Source organism: Taudactylus pleione, unplaced genomic scaffold, assembly GCF_031769625.1.
Source record: "Taudactylus pleione unplaced genomic scaffold, aTauple2 ptg000093l, whole genome shotgun sequence".
NCBI lineage: Eukaryota > Metazoa > Chordata > Amphibia > Anura > Myobatrachidae > Taudactylus > Taudactylus pleione.
The window spans coordinates 33,024,993-33,041,553 of NW_028284495.1; the positions used below are offsets into that span (position 1 = coordinate 33,024,993).

Consider the following 16,561-nt stretch of genomic DNA (forward strand, 5'->3'; position numbering starts at 1 on the left):
TTCATGAATAATGTATTTCTTACTGTAAGATAAAAAGAATATCAGAAGTCACTGACAAAATACTGTTCGGTGCATAAACACATTGGTGAAATGACAAAATAAAGTAACCAAAATATATTATCTTTTCTTACACTAAAGATGAAACAAAATGAATTGTATGACTGCATTCTAGCACCTTGTCAGTGTGGGAGTCGTGTGTGGGCGTCCTTTGTTCATGTAATTGTGGATAATGAAAACTGTTTCTAAAATGTTACCAGCTGCTACAGTTCCAATTCTAATTACACTGTGCAACTTAGAATGGGTCGGCCCTCATCTCTTACAGACTTCACCCTCATCTCTTACAGACTTCATTTATCCATCCAGTTACTATTTAATGTAAAAGCAAGATTCTTACCCCCATCTAAGCTTCGGGACATTGTGTAACGTTTGCTTGAGGAACGTTCAAAATAGGGTGCAGGTCGATCGATTAGAGCACTAGCTCTTCTTGTCTGCGCTTGTGTCCTCCCACTGTAGCGGAACTTGGACCCTAAGGTGAGGAATTTTTTGGGAGGTGCCTCTGGCAACAGCAACCTATAAATAATGATTTTAAGTTTAGAAACATATCAGAGATACTTGCATCTAATCAGAGCTAGACATTTCTGCTTGGAAAGAGATATTTTCTGGTTTGTGAGATGACTGGCACAAGTGAGGCATGCCTCCATTTTGTGTGTGAGCCAATGCATTTATTATCTCTATAACTTAGACAGAGAATAACATTTTTCAACAGATATGAGTTACACTAGCCGAAAAGTAAAGTTAATAGCAACTACAGTACAGATACATGCTACAGACCCTCCAACATGACCCATTCCATTAGGTATAAAAAATGCTCTGCTCCTGGACTTCCTTAATTTATGATTGCAGTCACCTGTGTTAAAATCATCAATTAACTAGTTCAATACAGGTGACTAATCATAAACTAGGTGGAAATTTCAGAGCATTTTGTACCTGATGAAGGGGGTCATGTTGGAGGGTAGGATGCTATACAGGAACGAAGGCAGTTTCACTGCAGACAATCCTAGGAAAATATACACTATGGTATTTAAACCCCTCTCAGAAAATGCAATTGCATTTGATACAGGTTATGTTATTGTCTGAAATTACTGTGTAAGGCTCCTGGATACAATTATTAGGACCACTGCTGTAAATAGCAGTCAGTAGTAGCAATTGTAAACTTAATAAAACAGACTTTGAATATTGTTAGAAACCTGCCAAATAATACTAAGCTATATTTATTTTAAACAAAAAGGCAAAACAGCTACATAATATATCACAAAAACTAATATGACATACCTAAAGAAAGTATGATGTTCAACACACACTTTCCATAAACGTTTGGCAGCCCTGTGGTTTGGCAACTTAAACCCAATAGTGCTTTCAAACTGCTCAAACTGAAAGGAAAACAAATAGAATACAGTGAACAATAGAATCTATTTGGTATGGTTTAATTGCTGTACAACTCAAAGGAAAATGAGAATGTCAGAGATTATTTAATGACATTACATTAGATTTACTATCATAAATGACAGCGGTCATATTACTTGTCCAGCCAGGCTGAAATTAAATCTCATAATATACTTAAATATTAACTTTTATCTCTAAAGAAAAAAGACAGCTATAAAGATGATAGCATTATAAAGACTATGCCTGGTGATGTGCGAAGGTGACTCTATAAAGGGGGTATATAAAAAAACTTCAGCTATAAATCTATATTTTCCCATTAGTCATCCTGTTACATCAAAGGCATGAGGTTCAGGCATGGAATAGAGATAGGATGGAAGATTAATGGGAAAATATGCAACAGAGGTGTAAAACTTGATATACTGCCAACATATCGATGGAAGACCAACAAAATAAATGTAATTTTTCATGCACTTAATACACAACTGAGACATAAAGGTGAGTTTACAAAAATAATACAGTGCAAACCTGAAGTGTAAACTTCCTGCTTTGTGGGATGGTAGCAAAATGACTTGAGTTAGAGATAAGGTCTTGTTCAATACTTTTAATGACGGACTATTTGCCCCTTCCAGTTCCAAGTGCTAAAATACAGTAGCATTTGTAGGTGCACCTCACCAATGTGACTATTGGGTCTGCTGCTGTCAGTATTCTGACCATCAGGATCGCGTACCCAACCCACCTTCTTTCAATATCTTGTGTGTGTATATATATATATATATATATATATATATAATCACAATATATATATATATATATATATATATATATATATACAGTACCAAAACTGCTGGCACTCCGCACTGTCCAATCCAACTGGCCCTGGTGCTAGTGTATAATGTATTCCACACCATCCATAAAGGACACAGCACTCCAAGGGCTCCAGAAAAATGTCACATATCTAGTGTCTTTATTGTCTACTTTTCAGGGCATCCGCCCTTTCGTCAGTAAGTGTGTCCTAACGAAAGGGTGGATGCCCTGAAACGTAGACAATAAAGACACTGGATATGTGACATTATTCTGGAGCCCTTGGGAGTGCTGTGTCCTTTTTGGATGTTTATATATATATATATATATATATATATATATATATATGTATATAGTGCTGTGCAAAAGTTATAGGCAGGTGTGGAAAAAATGCTGCAAAGTAGGAATGCTTTCAAAAATAGAAGTGTTAATAGTTTATTTTTATCAATTAACAAAATGCTGTGTGAATGAATCTAAATCAAATAAATATTTGGTGTGACCACCCTTTGCCTTCAACACAGCATCAATTCTTCTAGGTACACTTGCAAACAGTTTTGAGGGAACTCGGCAGGGAGGTTGTTCCAAACATCTTGGAGAACTACCCACAGATCTTCTGTGGATGTAAGCTTACTCAAATCCTTCTGTCTCTTCATGTAATCCCAGACAGACTCGATGATGTTGAGATCAGGGTGCTGTGGGAGCCATATTCGAACGGGTTCAGCATATTGTGACAAAGGAATGGAAAATGCATCGCATGTGTGCCAGGTGGGTACCCAGAAATCTCACAGAAGAGCAGATGCGATGACGAGATGAATCATGCAAGAACACCGTTCGAATGTCGCAGAGGATACCAGATTTCCTATTTTTTTTATTTATTACCAGTTATTTCTATAGCGCACACATATTCAAAGAATATTTGGCCATTCACATCAGTCCCTGCCCCAGTGGAGCTTACAATCTATATTCCCTACCACATGTACACACACACACATACACACTAGGGATAATTTATTTTGTTCAGATCCAATTAACCTACCAGTATATTTTTGGAATGTGGGAGGAAACCGGAGTACCCGGAGGAAACCCACGCAAGCACAGGAAGATTATACAAACTCCACACAGTTAGGGCCATAGTGGGAAACAAACCCACAACCTCAGTTCTGTGAGGCAGTAATGCTAACCATTACACCATCTGTGCTATCCCAACATCGATTCCTGACATCGATTGTGATGTGTGATGAATCGTGGATTCGTCATTATGATCCAGAATCCAAACAAAAGTCCAGTGTATGGAAAAAAAGTGAATTCGCCTCCACCCATAAAATTCTGTGTGATTCCTTCAGGCATGTAAAATAATGCTTCAGTTGTTCTTTGATGCGCACGTTATGATCTGCACTGGGTTCCCCGTGGACAGACAATTAATGGTGACTACTATGCAAATGCCCTGAAAACCCAATTGCCTGGAGCCATGAGGCAGAAAAGACCAAATTTGCTGAAGAAACAGTGGTTTTTGCTACTAGACAATGCCTGATGTTGCTGTTGTTGCATTGCAAGCACTGACGGAAATTGATAGGACAGCACCTGAACACCCTCCATATAGCCCTCACTTAGCACCCTGTCATTTCTGGGCATTCTCAACCCTGAAAAAACAAGGTCAAAACCTATACTCAATTCTGCCTTATAATCACAAACAGATACCATAAATCTAGTGCAACCAAAGGTAGCGCTGCTGTCTCTAGAATGTGTCACTTATTTGTTTCTAGGGTCCCGAAACAATTATGCAGTTCAAAATGCATGGTGTATTATGTCCAGTGAGGAGCATACACTTCATCCTGTATTATCATCATAGCATAAATTATGGATAAGTGATAGCAGGAAAATGCAACTGCAGGTTAGGTATTATACTGGCAGATATTTCTAAATAATCAATAAACTCAGTTACAATTATAATATTTTACTATTTCACGTACCTCGCCAGGGCGGATCTTGATGTAAAAATTATTCCTTTTATATGAAATTTTTAGAACCTTCGGCCATGCAAACCGATTTATTCGTAGCCGATCACGGTATATTAAGAGTCCACTGGCACAAACACCCAGCATAATTTCAACTCCTTCAGAATCCTGAAAAAGCAGGCATGGTTTGGGCTGGTTACTATAACGCAACAGCACAAAAAAATGTAATGAAAAACTCAGATCAAAAAAGTGGCAACATTGTACTTTCATTACATCTTTGTATCCACTATCACTGGCATATTCTACAATATATTTAAAGTATCTTTTTCTAAATCAAAATACATTTCAGCTGGAGACAGGATAAGCACTTAAAAGTTGACAGGATAAGCATTTAAAAGTTGACAATGACAAAATGTCACATAAAAGTAATGTAAAAGTTTACTTTGAATGATTATGATAATGTTAATAAAACAGAAATATTTAATCATTAGTTTCATGCTTCTAGCAATTCTGTGAAGATTATGCATTGTGGCAGTAAGCCTGAAGAGGCATTGTTTATCAATAACCATAACTTATCTCCCTTTGTGCACCTAAGTGCTTTGCAAGCACTACAGCCTTTCCTGCTAATCAATACAAGGTTTACAGCCAGCCCTGATAATACTGGAAGTAAACTAGCTTGTATCTTAGCACTGTTAATAGTCCTTGTGATCCTTATTGAAAATAGCATCCGTTGCCTATAAAGACACATAACTGAAAGGGCAGGTTGTGTATGGAACCGGCAGTGGAATTAAATACATTATTAAACAATATGCATTACAAATTAAAGCCATTTTTTAAAAATAAACATTTTAAATCAGCATAAAGTTAAGCAAGGTTTTCCGCACCACAGGCAAGGTCAGCGCTTCAAAACTAAACAGCATTGTCGGTAAATGTTTTAGGTTTCAACAGGCAAAGTGTGGGACATAAACTACCCAATTTGTGGCTCTCCCCTTTCTAACCTCATAGTAAGTGACACCTGGAGAGAAATGTACTAAGGTGTGGTTTTGCTAAACCAACGTCTTTTTTTCAGCAAATTTTATGAGCAATTTTAAAACTGTCACATGTAATTAATGACAATGCATCAGAAACCGCTAATTTTCTAAATGCCACATTAGACAGTGCCATCCGGCTGTTTTTACATGTTAGGAATATGAATAATTAAATGTATCAATCTGCCATTTACCAAACTGCAGGAATAACCTGCTGGAAACAGGAATGAGATGGTTGTGAGAGGTGGGGCAGCTCAAATCGCATGTAGTCTGATTGTTAAAATAAATAAATGAATTACTGTCACACAGCATGTACCACACATCACCAGCAGCCCATGCTTTGGGTTTAGTCTGAGGTTTGGGCTAAAAACCACTGACAATGTGTAGATATCTGCAAAGTGCCAAAAAAGTGCTGCTTTGTAGATTTCCCTCTAATGTTTTCTACATAACTGAACAATGCAATAAATACTTTACTTATCTAAATCATATGTCACATTTGATGTGTCTACATTTAAAAAAAATAAATCAATGTCTTGTTTCTTCTAATGTTTCAGAATTTCAATTTAACTATGTGATGTTATACTTCATGTGATTTCAAGCTTTCCACCATCTAGTAAACTGTGGAATTGATATAACTGCACCAGTTACACGGGTAAGGATTATTTATTTAGTGGTGAACACCTTATTTTAAAAAATATTAAATTGGGGTAGATATGTTAAACATAAAATGTCAAACAAATGGTTTTTAGTTAGGTATGATCATCTCCTTTGTAATAACCAGAATGTCATATCGCTATGTTCTACCTGATTGACTTATCTATTGTGCAGACATGCTGTCTAGAATGAAATAGATGAATCATGCACCATGATCTTCAGAGACCTTTAAGGGCACATTATAAATGGATATAGAGAAAGAAAGCAGTGAAAGTTATGAACTAGACAATTACAAGTCATATAATACAGACTGTTTCTCTGAAAAAGCAATTCATGTAAATGTTACAATAAGGAATATTATATTGCCAGCCTGAACTTTGAAACTAGTGAGCAGTTTTAAAGGCTTTCTCTCTTACTGCGTTATAAATGACATTTCTGACAGCTCAGGATGTGAAGTTGTGAATTAGAAAGGAGCTGTAGGAATATGACGGATGTCCCAGGTGATCATACAAGCCACAGTCCCAGCCATAACATGGCAGTCCTACTTTATTACACCCTGTTTTATTACATGTATTACACCTTAAAGGTGCATCATTGATGTGTGAATTAAGTATGAGTTATGCATAATTTTTCACATGATGACCATTCCAGCTCAAGCAGTGCATCATGGGTTTGATTCAGACGCAATTACAAATAGCGGACACATCCCGTGATAATCGGCAGACTGCTCCAAAAAAAAACGATAGCAGACTGTGCATGCACGGCACCAAACATATGCATTATGAGGGACGATATGAGAGCGGACATTTCGCTTTGTGCGTGGCTGATTCGGAACGGATGCTCGCATAGACGGTCGGATCTGTAAGGTTGTAAATCTGGATGCTGCAGACATCAGCACTTGTGGCCGCTTTGCATTGGACACAGAATCAGGCCCCATGTGCGGACTACAGTGATGGTCTCAGTGACATTAAACTTCCCAGTGTGTTGACCCCATGGTCAAAACAAGCCTACCAATATATAATGTAAAAAAAATCCTAGAACTATTAGATGCTTCTATGTGGAAATTGGTAATTAAAACAAACAGCCATCACAAATAGCTATTACCACTACCGTGTTTATATAACTGTCTATATCAAGTACTGACAAACGACTTTTACTAAGCAGAAAACAGACACATGTAGACGTAGACACTCACACAGACTGTGATAACTTTGGATATAAATTCACTTATATCACATCATAATATTTTTACTATAAAGCTGGTATCCTAAATTTGAAGTTAGAGGTCAGGCAAAAATGTTGGCGATCAAGGTATGGTTTGGAAACAAAGAAGATCTGTTGGCAGATATATGTCGATACCTTAGCATGATGTAGATCCACTCCATACATTGACAATTTTTTGGCATTTTCCAAGAAGTGCATTTCAGCTTCAGCAGGGGTCATCCCTCTACAGATAAAGAGAGAGGACTTAGTCATTCAACGATTTAAAAAAAATGTGTTTTTGCTGGGAAAAAATGTAAAATGTGTAGTAACGAGTATTAGTTTTATGTATGTGCTTCACTTTAAGACATTTGGTCAAGAAAATTCTAGAAATTGTCAATCATTCTAAAACACGCTGAAATGTTTTTAAGCATTGGGCTGGCTTACATTACTGAGAAAATAGCTTTTCTTGTAGACAGGCATCATATGTACCTCTTGCTGTTTCCTAATCTATAGGACGAAATGACAGCAAATAACAATAATAAAATGTCAACAGCACCACTATAAACAAGTAACATGAAATCTAAAAAAAGTATCCAGTAAATATAATATAAAATGAGTGGTCCCTTCACATTTGACAGCAGGTGTAAAAAAAAACGCCAAGCCAAGAAATACCAGCTAAAATAAATTCAGTATTTTTTTTCTTTTCCAATGTATATGTTTGTTTTCTGGACAAAAAAATTAAAGACTATTTAGTGAAAAAATTACAAGATAATAGGAGTGGGACACTTACACATGGTATGAACAAAAGTGTCATATAACAAAAGATCTGTAAATATTTAAAATAATCGAAAGGTTAATATGCTCTTTAGTTTTACAGTGGTAGTAAAGAGTTTGTGGACTCTATAATTTTTTGGAATTTCCAAATGAATGTGACCTTAAATGTGTTCACATCTTCATGTAAGCCATATAAAGGAGATTTCTGATGATCCCAGAAAGTTTCCCATTAGCCTATAAAAATATACAAAGTGATTCTGAAGACTTTGGCCTTTACCCTCAGGGAGGTAATGTACAAATAGAGAAAATTCAACACCACTTGTACTCTCACAGGAGTGGTCATCCAATAAATATTACTCCAAGAGTTTGGTATACAGTATAATAGAAATCATTATGAAATGGTAATGTCAAAAGATCTACAGGCCTCTCTTGCACTGGCCAGTGCAAGAGAGGCCTGTTCATGGGTCCACCATCAAGAAAATTAGAACAATAAAGTTCCTTGAGTTCTTTTGGAGAAAACCACTATAAAAATAAAATGATTGTTATAATAGTGTGCCTGGGAGGATAGCACGGAGGAAGACACTTAAAAGTCTGCTAAACACCACCAGGATGAGCCAGAGGAATACTGGAAGAATGTCAGGTAGACAGAAGAGTCTAGAATAGGATTTCTTTGCTTGAATGAGAAACCTTATGTTTGGAGTAAATCAAACATTGCCTTCTAACATAAGAACCTGATCACAACTGTGAAACACCGTGGTTGCAGTTGGGGTCTTATTGCTGCCATGGGACCAGAAAGGTTTAAATTCTGGATTTCATTAGCAAATTCTACAAGACAATGTCTGCATATCCATTGATGAACTGAAGCTTAATAGAAGGTGAGTCTTGCAGCAAGACAACAATTCAATACAAAAGTCAGTCTATAGAAATATGTTTGAAGTACGTAGTAGAAATTTTGTGGCAGGACCCAAAAACCAACCAACATCTAGAGGTTGAAGAAGTTCTGCAAGATAAATGGACCAAAATTCCCTCAAGCCCATGTGTGGAACTGATGAACAATTACAATAAACATTTGATTAAAGTCATTGCTGCTCAATGGGAGGAGGGAACACACCAGTTATATCTGTTTCACACTGCCAGCAATAAGCCGGGTTATTTCGCATGAAAGCGCAGCAACACGGGATATTGCTCAGTTTGAAAGGGCCTGCATTTCAACCCAGGTAACAAGCAGGTGCAGTGTGAACGGGTAACCCGGGTCGATGCGACCCAGGACCCGTTCACAGGATGGGAAGAGCCGGCGCTTGGAGATGATCTCGTCTCCAAACCGGCTCTGCATGTGACGGTGGTGAAGTCATCAACCAGGCAAGCCGGGTCGGGCGGCCAGTCTGAAAGGGGTCTCAGCCAGGTCGCACCCGGGAAGGACTTGTGTACAAAATCCCGGATGTGACACGGGTTTGCGATGTGAAAGGTGATATTAGTGAATTCTACAGATGCACATACTTTTCTGACAAAGAGATTTAATGCTTTATCATTTTGTTCAATAATAAACTACTTTTGTATATTTATTTTTTTGGATTCTTTTTTTCCTGTTTTTATAACTTAGATTAAGATCTCAAAACCGTTAAAGTCACATTTATGCATACATTTTGAAAATTCGAAACTTTGTATCAGCACTTCATGTGTGTTCTTATTGATTACTAAGGGAATGATTAAAGGTTAATTATAATAAAATAATTATAAAATAACAAATCTAATAGTTTAGCATGCCATCACATAAATGAACTTCTTTTATTTTTTTAACTTACCTTCGCCTTTAAGCTAAACACACTTCCTTGCAATTAAATATATCCATAATTTTTCTACCTCGTTTATACTTCTCTCACCTGTAACTTTTGTGTAGCTCGACTACTTTGTCTTCTAGTTCTTTTGTCTGGTTTGGTGCAAAGCGAAATTCACTAACATAGTCGCTACCATACTCGTCAGGGTCATAGTCACCGAGTTCTGACTGCACAGTGTAGGATCCCAGGAGAGCAAGGGTAACAAAGGAACAAGGGAGACGCCCAGATACAATGTCATCCCGTAGCTGCAAGCAGAGATAATACCTGTGTGGAGAGAACTGACATGTCAAACCACAAAGATGATATAAAACAAGACTCCCTTTTAATGACACACATATATGGCATTAGGATATACTGATATACTTAAAAATTTTTACAGAACATCTCAAAATTAATTTGAAAATAATAATTAATAAACATTATATAAGGAAACAATGGTATCACAAAATATACAATAGAAATCTGGACAACAGTATTAATTTTTATGTCTACCATAATTGGATGTATTTAATTTTATAGAGCAAAGAACAATGATATGCTGCTATAGCAACCAATCAGCAATATCAACTTTTAGCTTTTCTTGTGTAATTTGACTAATACAATCTATATATAATATCCAAGTGGTTTCATTTCTATTTGCAGCATTACAGTAAATAAGCTTTAATTTATATTTAAGCCTGTTCACTTAAGCCTCTGCTGCAAAATATTTGTTTTTTAAGGCCAAATACAGAATAAATAACATGATATAAGAATAAATCTGTTTACTGTGTTAAAAGTAAACTAAAAACAAACAATAATAATAATAATAATAATAATACAACTATTGCACTCTACCTATATAGTACAAATATGTTCAAATAAAGACCAATAAAATGCAACATACTTATGTCAGACAAGATACATTTCTTGAATGATTTGCAAACAATGGCAAAATTACTGCTGAGTGTCTTCATTATTTGGTTGCTGTAAAATTAATGCTTTAAGCAAAGCCAAAGTAAGCAATTTCTAAATAGACAAAAGTCTGAATTAGAAGTTATTTTATCAGTGCAGACACAAACAATAATGATGATGATGATGATAATAATAATATATTACAGACACACATTTAAGAAAAAACAAACAAACAAACGACTAAGATTGGAATTACTGGCTTATGCCCGAATGTGCTTCTCTAGACCTGCATACGTTTGTTGAAACTATTAGTCAAATTTAATCACGTGGGATAAGTAGCAAAATTGTTCTCTAATTCATATCAACCATTTAGATATTTACTTTGATTAAAGCTTTCAACATCCATTCTCTATTTTAAAAGTAGATACTTGCTAAACACAAATTAATACCAACCAGGAGAACTGTGAGTGACATGGAACTAATTAACTACACTGAGCGGAACTAAAAGCTGCAGCTAGACCTAACTGTGAGAACACCCATCCCACTATACTCGTGGAACACGGAAGCTCACGTTACCTAATGGAACTCCGAATTGCTGCTACAATGCAAAGGACATACGGAGGGGATCCGGTCTAAAGATCTACAGTAAAAAGATAGACAATGTCTAGATAGACACCAGATGTTAGACAGGCAACAGGTTGACAGGGACAAAAGGTCGACACACTAAAGGTCGACATGTAAGAAGGTTGACAGGTACAAATGGTCGACATGGTCATAAGGTCAACATGCAAATGGTCGACACATGATTTTTAATTTTTTAGGGTTAGACACTTACCCAAACGGTTAGGGTTAGGCACCAGGAGGGAGGGTTAGGCACTTACTGGAGGGTTAGGCACTAGAAGGGACGGTTAGCGTCAGGCATCTACCCCGACAGTTAGGCACCAGTAGGGAGGGTTAGGGTTATGCACCAAGGGGAGGGTTAGGGTAAAGATTAGGATTACAAAATAAATAAATGTCGACCATTTTCATGTCAACCATATGTATGTCAACCTTTTGCACCTGTCAACCTACTTACATGCCGACCTTTTGTCCCTGTCGACCTTTTGCCTGTCTAACATCTGGTATCTATCTAGACATTGTCTACCAGTAGAACTTTCAATCCACATCCCATCCTGAGGACAGTAAAGCTGGGTACACACTATACGATGTGTGACCCAGTGGCGGTGCAATGTTATGTAATGAAACATAGCATGCGCAGTACACACTGTGAGATCCGATGTATGATGGTGCGATGTGTCGATACATTCTGCATGTAACTATACTGCATTGTTTATTGCATTGTACCATCTGCTGTGCAGAATAGCAGATGGTACGATGCAATGAGCGACCGTCGCAAACAACTTATCGGGCATATACACTCTACGATGTGTAAGATATACCATTCCAATCCATATCGGGGCAATATATCATACGATATATCGTATAGTGTGTACCCAACTTAGGGTGGAGATGTATCAAACCTTGGAGAGAGATAAAGGGGAGAGAGATAGAGTACCAACCAATTGCCTTCTAACTGATATTTTTTAAACACAGCTTGTAAAATGGCAGTTAGAAGCTGATTGGCTGGTACTTTTATCCACTTTATTTCTCTCCAATGTTTGATACATCTCCCCTAAAATGTCTAAGGGGGACATGTACTATAGCGGCACTTACAATGCTGCTATATCTCTTCCTGCTTCGTTGCCTATCGAGGCAAAGCAGGAAGCAATAACGCCAAAATATATTTTCATCTCGGTCGCCAGAGTGGGGTACGGAAAACTCCCCCTTTCGGTGATCCATGCAAGACCCACAGCACATTAGCCTAGTGCTGATGCGCTGTGTCTTACCCCTTGGCTGGTCCCATTGCATATGAGTGAGAACTGGCAAAAATCTTGTGAACATTCAGACCCCCATAGACAGGGGCATTTTAATAGGGGAGGGGGCCAGTGTGCAGCCTCCATTTGGACACCGTCCTCTCTGGCAGTGGACTGAGCGCAGTAGATTCTGGCTTAATTGTATAATGCAATAATATAGGGTACATAAGGTCAGGTGCATAAATATTGGGACATTGACAGAATTTTCATATTTTGGCCTCTATTCACCACCACAGTGGCTTTGAAATGAAACAAACAAGATGTGCTTTAACTGCAGACTTTCAGATTTAATTTGAGGGTTTGTTTTGATTTTTCAGCCTAATGATGGCTTGCTTCACTGACAGTGACAGCTCTTTGGATGTCATATTGAGAGTCGACAGCAACTGATTCCAAATGCAAATGTCACACCTAGGATCAACTCCAGACTTTTTACCTGCTTAATTGATAATGAAATAACGAGGGAATAGCCCACACCTGTCCATGAAATAGCTTTAGCTTTTGAGTTGATAGTCCCATTGTTTGGCCCCTTAAAAAGTGGGAGGCACATATAGAAACCGTTGTAATTCCTACACCGTTCACCTGATTTGGATGTAATTACCCTCAAATTAAATCTGAAAGTCTGCAGTTAAAGCACATCTTGTTTGTTTAATTTCAAAACCACTGTGGTGGTGAATAGAGGCCAAAATATGAAAATTCTGTCAATGTCCCAATATTTATGCACCTGACTGTATGCCATTAAGAAAATGACACTAAAAGGGTTCTAAATACCAAACAAAGCTATTCCCTTGCTATATAAGTGTATTAGGAGATGAGACAAGTATACTTTTGAAGAAAGCGCCGGGGTCTAAGGCAGGTGGAACGCATGGCCAATACTGAAAATTGCTCACCGGAAGTCCCTAGCTATGGAGTCAGCGTGTGCGATAAACGGTGCCTGATGGTAGGAGAACCAGCTAAGTGAGAGAAGAGACCCCTCTGCCTTCCGGGGTCTCACTCCCCAACCTGCACCAGCAGACACAGCTGGATCACTTGTGCTGTCTATAAATTGCAAAGTAGCAAGTGGGATTGAAAAGGGCTCAGTCCTGCTTTCACTGAAGTGCTGAGGTAACAACATAGTTCCAGCACTAGTGTTGAGTCCAAATAGATACTCTCACTTATACTAAGTACCTTGCTTTGGGCTGACAACTCCAGGAGTAAGAACCATTTACAGATGTGTCCTTACACATTTTTGCTGCAGTCATGCTAAAAAAACCCTCTCGGTGCGCCGGGTCGTGTTAGACTCTGCTAGTGCAAGGAGTCTAAGTCGCACTGCGATGAGACTAGGACGCACCAGCAGACTGTGCTTATTAATTTTTTATATGACACTTGAATATCTGTGTGCGACTGAGTAGCACAAGTTCCGTTGTGGTTCATATACAGACTCAGGTGCACACAGATATACAAGTGTCACATATCAAATTAATCACAGTCTGCTGATGCGTCCTAGTCGCACCACAATGCGACTTAGTTGTGTTTTCGGCAAAAAAATATGATCGGCACTAGCAAAGTAGCACAGGACCTGACGGCTCACTCACTCCAGGCAAGTCACACTGCATGGCGTATTGAGGCTAGATGTATGAGGACATATCTGTATGTGACTGCACTGTTCCCCTTATTCTGATGTTGTGACTATGTTACATCACTATTACTAATTACATGCTGCACTAAGGCGGCCAAACATGGTAAGATTTTTTAGACGATGTGCACGATTTCGATCGATCGCAACGATCAATCGTGCACATCGTGTGTGGTTTGGCATGCTGTACGACGGCGATGCACGTCCCCGCCGTCGTACATCGGCATCGTAGATCTTATGGAAAAACCATAAGATCTGCGATCTGTCATGCTGTTAAATAGGTAACCGAAGCATCTTGTAAAATGCATCGTTTACCATTCACAGCAGCACGCAATGCATCGGGCTGAATTTGAAAACGTACAGAGGTGTTGTACGTTTTCAAATCGCCCCGTGTATGGCCCGCATTACAATCTCATTTCGCTTTGCTACTGTCAACAACATGTGCTTACCATTACATCTGTAATTATGCAACTTTCATAGACTTTCTGGCAATATCCAATAAAGCTGGACTTTTCTTAATTCATTAATCTGTGGCCCCAGAGGTATTTTTAATATTTAAGTCTATTGATCTTAAACTAATCTGCATTCCCTGTATATGTTCTTATAGAAGTGTATAAATCGCATTTTATGGTATTTTAATAAAATATATAGTTTTAATAATATTCTACGAGCTGATTATTAGCGCCCCTACTTTTCATCATATCAATGTACACATACTGGCAGGTAGTCCTGCTGACATGGGAAAAACTATAAGCCATAAAAGTGTGCTTATAATTGTTTAATAACATCTGAATGACTTTCAGTTGCCATACAATAGTATGGTGACAGTGAAATCATTAGATGTTTGCAGATACTGCAGAAAAAAGATATTTATCTCTAAGTTATCTGCTTTCATACATACTGATGTTCGTTGTAAGTGTCAAATAGCGCATTTGACGCTTACCACCTCTTCTTATATTACTTTTGATATTGACACTTATGGACAATAAACTTCTATTTATAAAAGTTCCTAGACAGGTATGATATTTATGATTACCAATCAGACTTTTTCACTCTTATCGTACTGCTTGTGGTTCTGATCTTACTAATCTATTACAGTTCTCTTGATGTGGACTAACATTTGTGGAAATTCACTTATATACACCTTATAACAGGGGGGGAATCCAGTCAGTCACGGCTAATTACCCTCACCACGTAGGGAACTGCTATGCAATAAATAGCATAAACCCTGCTGCTAACTGGATTCACACTTAAGGGTACACTAATGAAGTATCATTAGAATGCTGGCAATTCATTTATTGCTAATTTTCATGTGTGCATGTTTTTTTTCGGGATTTTAGTTGTTTAATTAATCTATGTATTTTAATTAAAATTATTTCTTCTCCTGTCATTATCATTAAATAAGAAAGTATTTTTCACAAAGTTTGATTAGTTTCCCTACACACCAATGCAGAAGTTTTTTGCCTTTCCCCACAACTCTCGATCTTGTTGCCCGTCCAAAACAAAAGGATCCTTTTCCAGATGGTTTTTCACATATATTAGCAAATTGGTAGAAGATCTGAGAGCCAGTTAGTGAGGTTGTCAAATGACTGCACACAACTTTATTTAGCGCACTGACTGTGCATCGCAAATCACCTTCGTCTGTCTGCCCAGAGCACATCAAGGTGTGCTCTCTCCCTGCAATCAGGTGATGCTTCCTTTAACTACAACTGTCCATAGGATAGCGGGGAGGCAGAAACCTGAGGTGGTATCACATTACAGTCCAATACCCTAACACTTTAGAGACACCTAAAATCTGATTTATACTGATGTATAGCTTATACTATTAATGATAGTTAGGGGGTCATAGGGAATATATTTATTATATGTGTGTTTTAAGCTTTTACAGTGGAAAAAGTACACCCTGAAATGTGGTTGTCAGCCAAGCTGCAACTGTTGCAAATGCTACCCATTAAAAGTACTAGACACAATCTCTGTCGTATCAGGGCTAGTCTAAAATTCAAGCGTGAGCAGTGAAAGTGACTGTGCACCCTTATGAAAGGAAATAAACACCACTACAAATGTGCAATCTCAACCCCTACTTCATACTTCAGTTATTGTGTTCCACAAATGCACAGCTCAGCAAAACTAGGCATCACAGTGCACCAACCTCCCACTGTGCAAGGTCCACCCATGCTCCATCCATGTCCTCCTATTGGCCACTACAATCACAACCATCTGGCTCCATACAGCCATATACTATGGTGGAAATCTAGATGTATCTGCATAAATTTGAGGAGACAACTTATTTTTTTGTACTTCGGAATTGAAGGCCACACATATGTACAGTCACTCCATAAAACAATCAATATTATTTGAATAACATTATAACAGCCATTGGACTACTTTTTAAACCATATGTGGGGATTTCTGCCTGTTATCTCCAGTGATATTTCTGTGTAGCAGGCATTTT

The 16,561-nt window shown here is 37.9% G+C and overlaps 1 protein-coding gene across 17 annotated transcripts in view; it reads right to left on the minus strand.

Annotated features, from left to right (window-relative positions):
• EPB41L3 (erythrocyte membrane protein band 4.1 like 3) overlaps positions 1-16,561 on the minus strand; it is a 311,810-nt gene that overhangs the window by 55,115 nt on the left and 240,134 nt on the right. For all 17 annotated transcript variants that reach the window (XM_088469653.1, XM_088469659.1, XM_088469657.1 and 14 more), the window contains exons 7-11: positions 9,739-9,957; positions 7,241-7,328; positions 4,215-4,367; positions 1,333-1,430; positions 395-570 (exon numbers count right to left, since the gene is read on the minus strand). In XM_088469653.1, the coding sequence (XP_088325779.1) occupies positions 395-570; positions 1,333-1,430; positions 4,215-4,367; positions 7,241-7,328; positions 9,739-9,957 (734 nt within the window). The remainder of the gene's footprint in view (positions 1-394; positions 571-1,332; positions 1,431-4,214; positions 4,368-7,240; positions 7,329-9,738; positions 9,958-16,561) is intronic.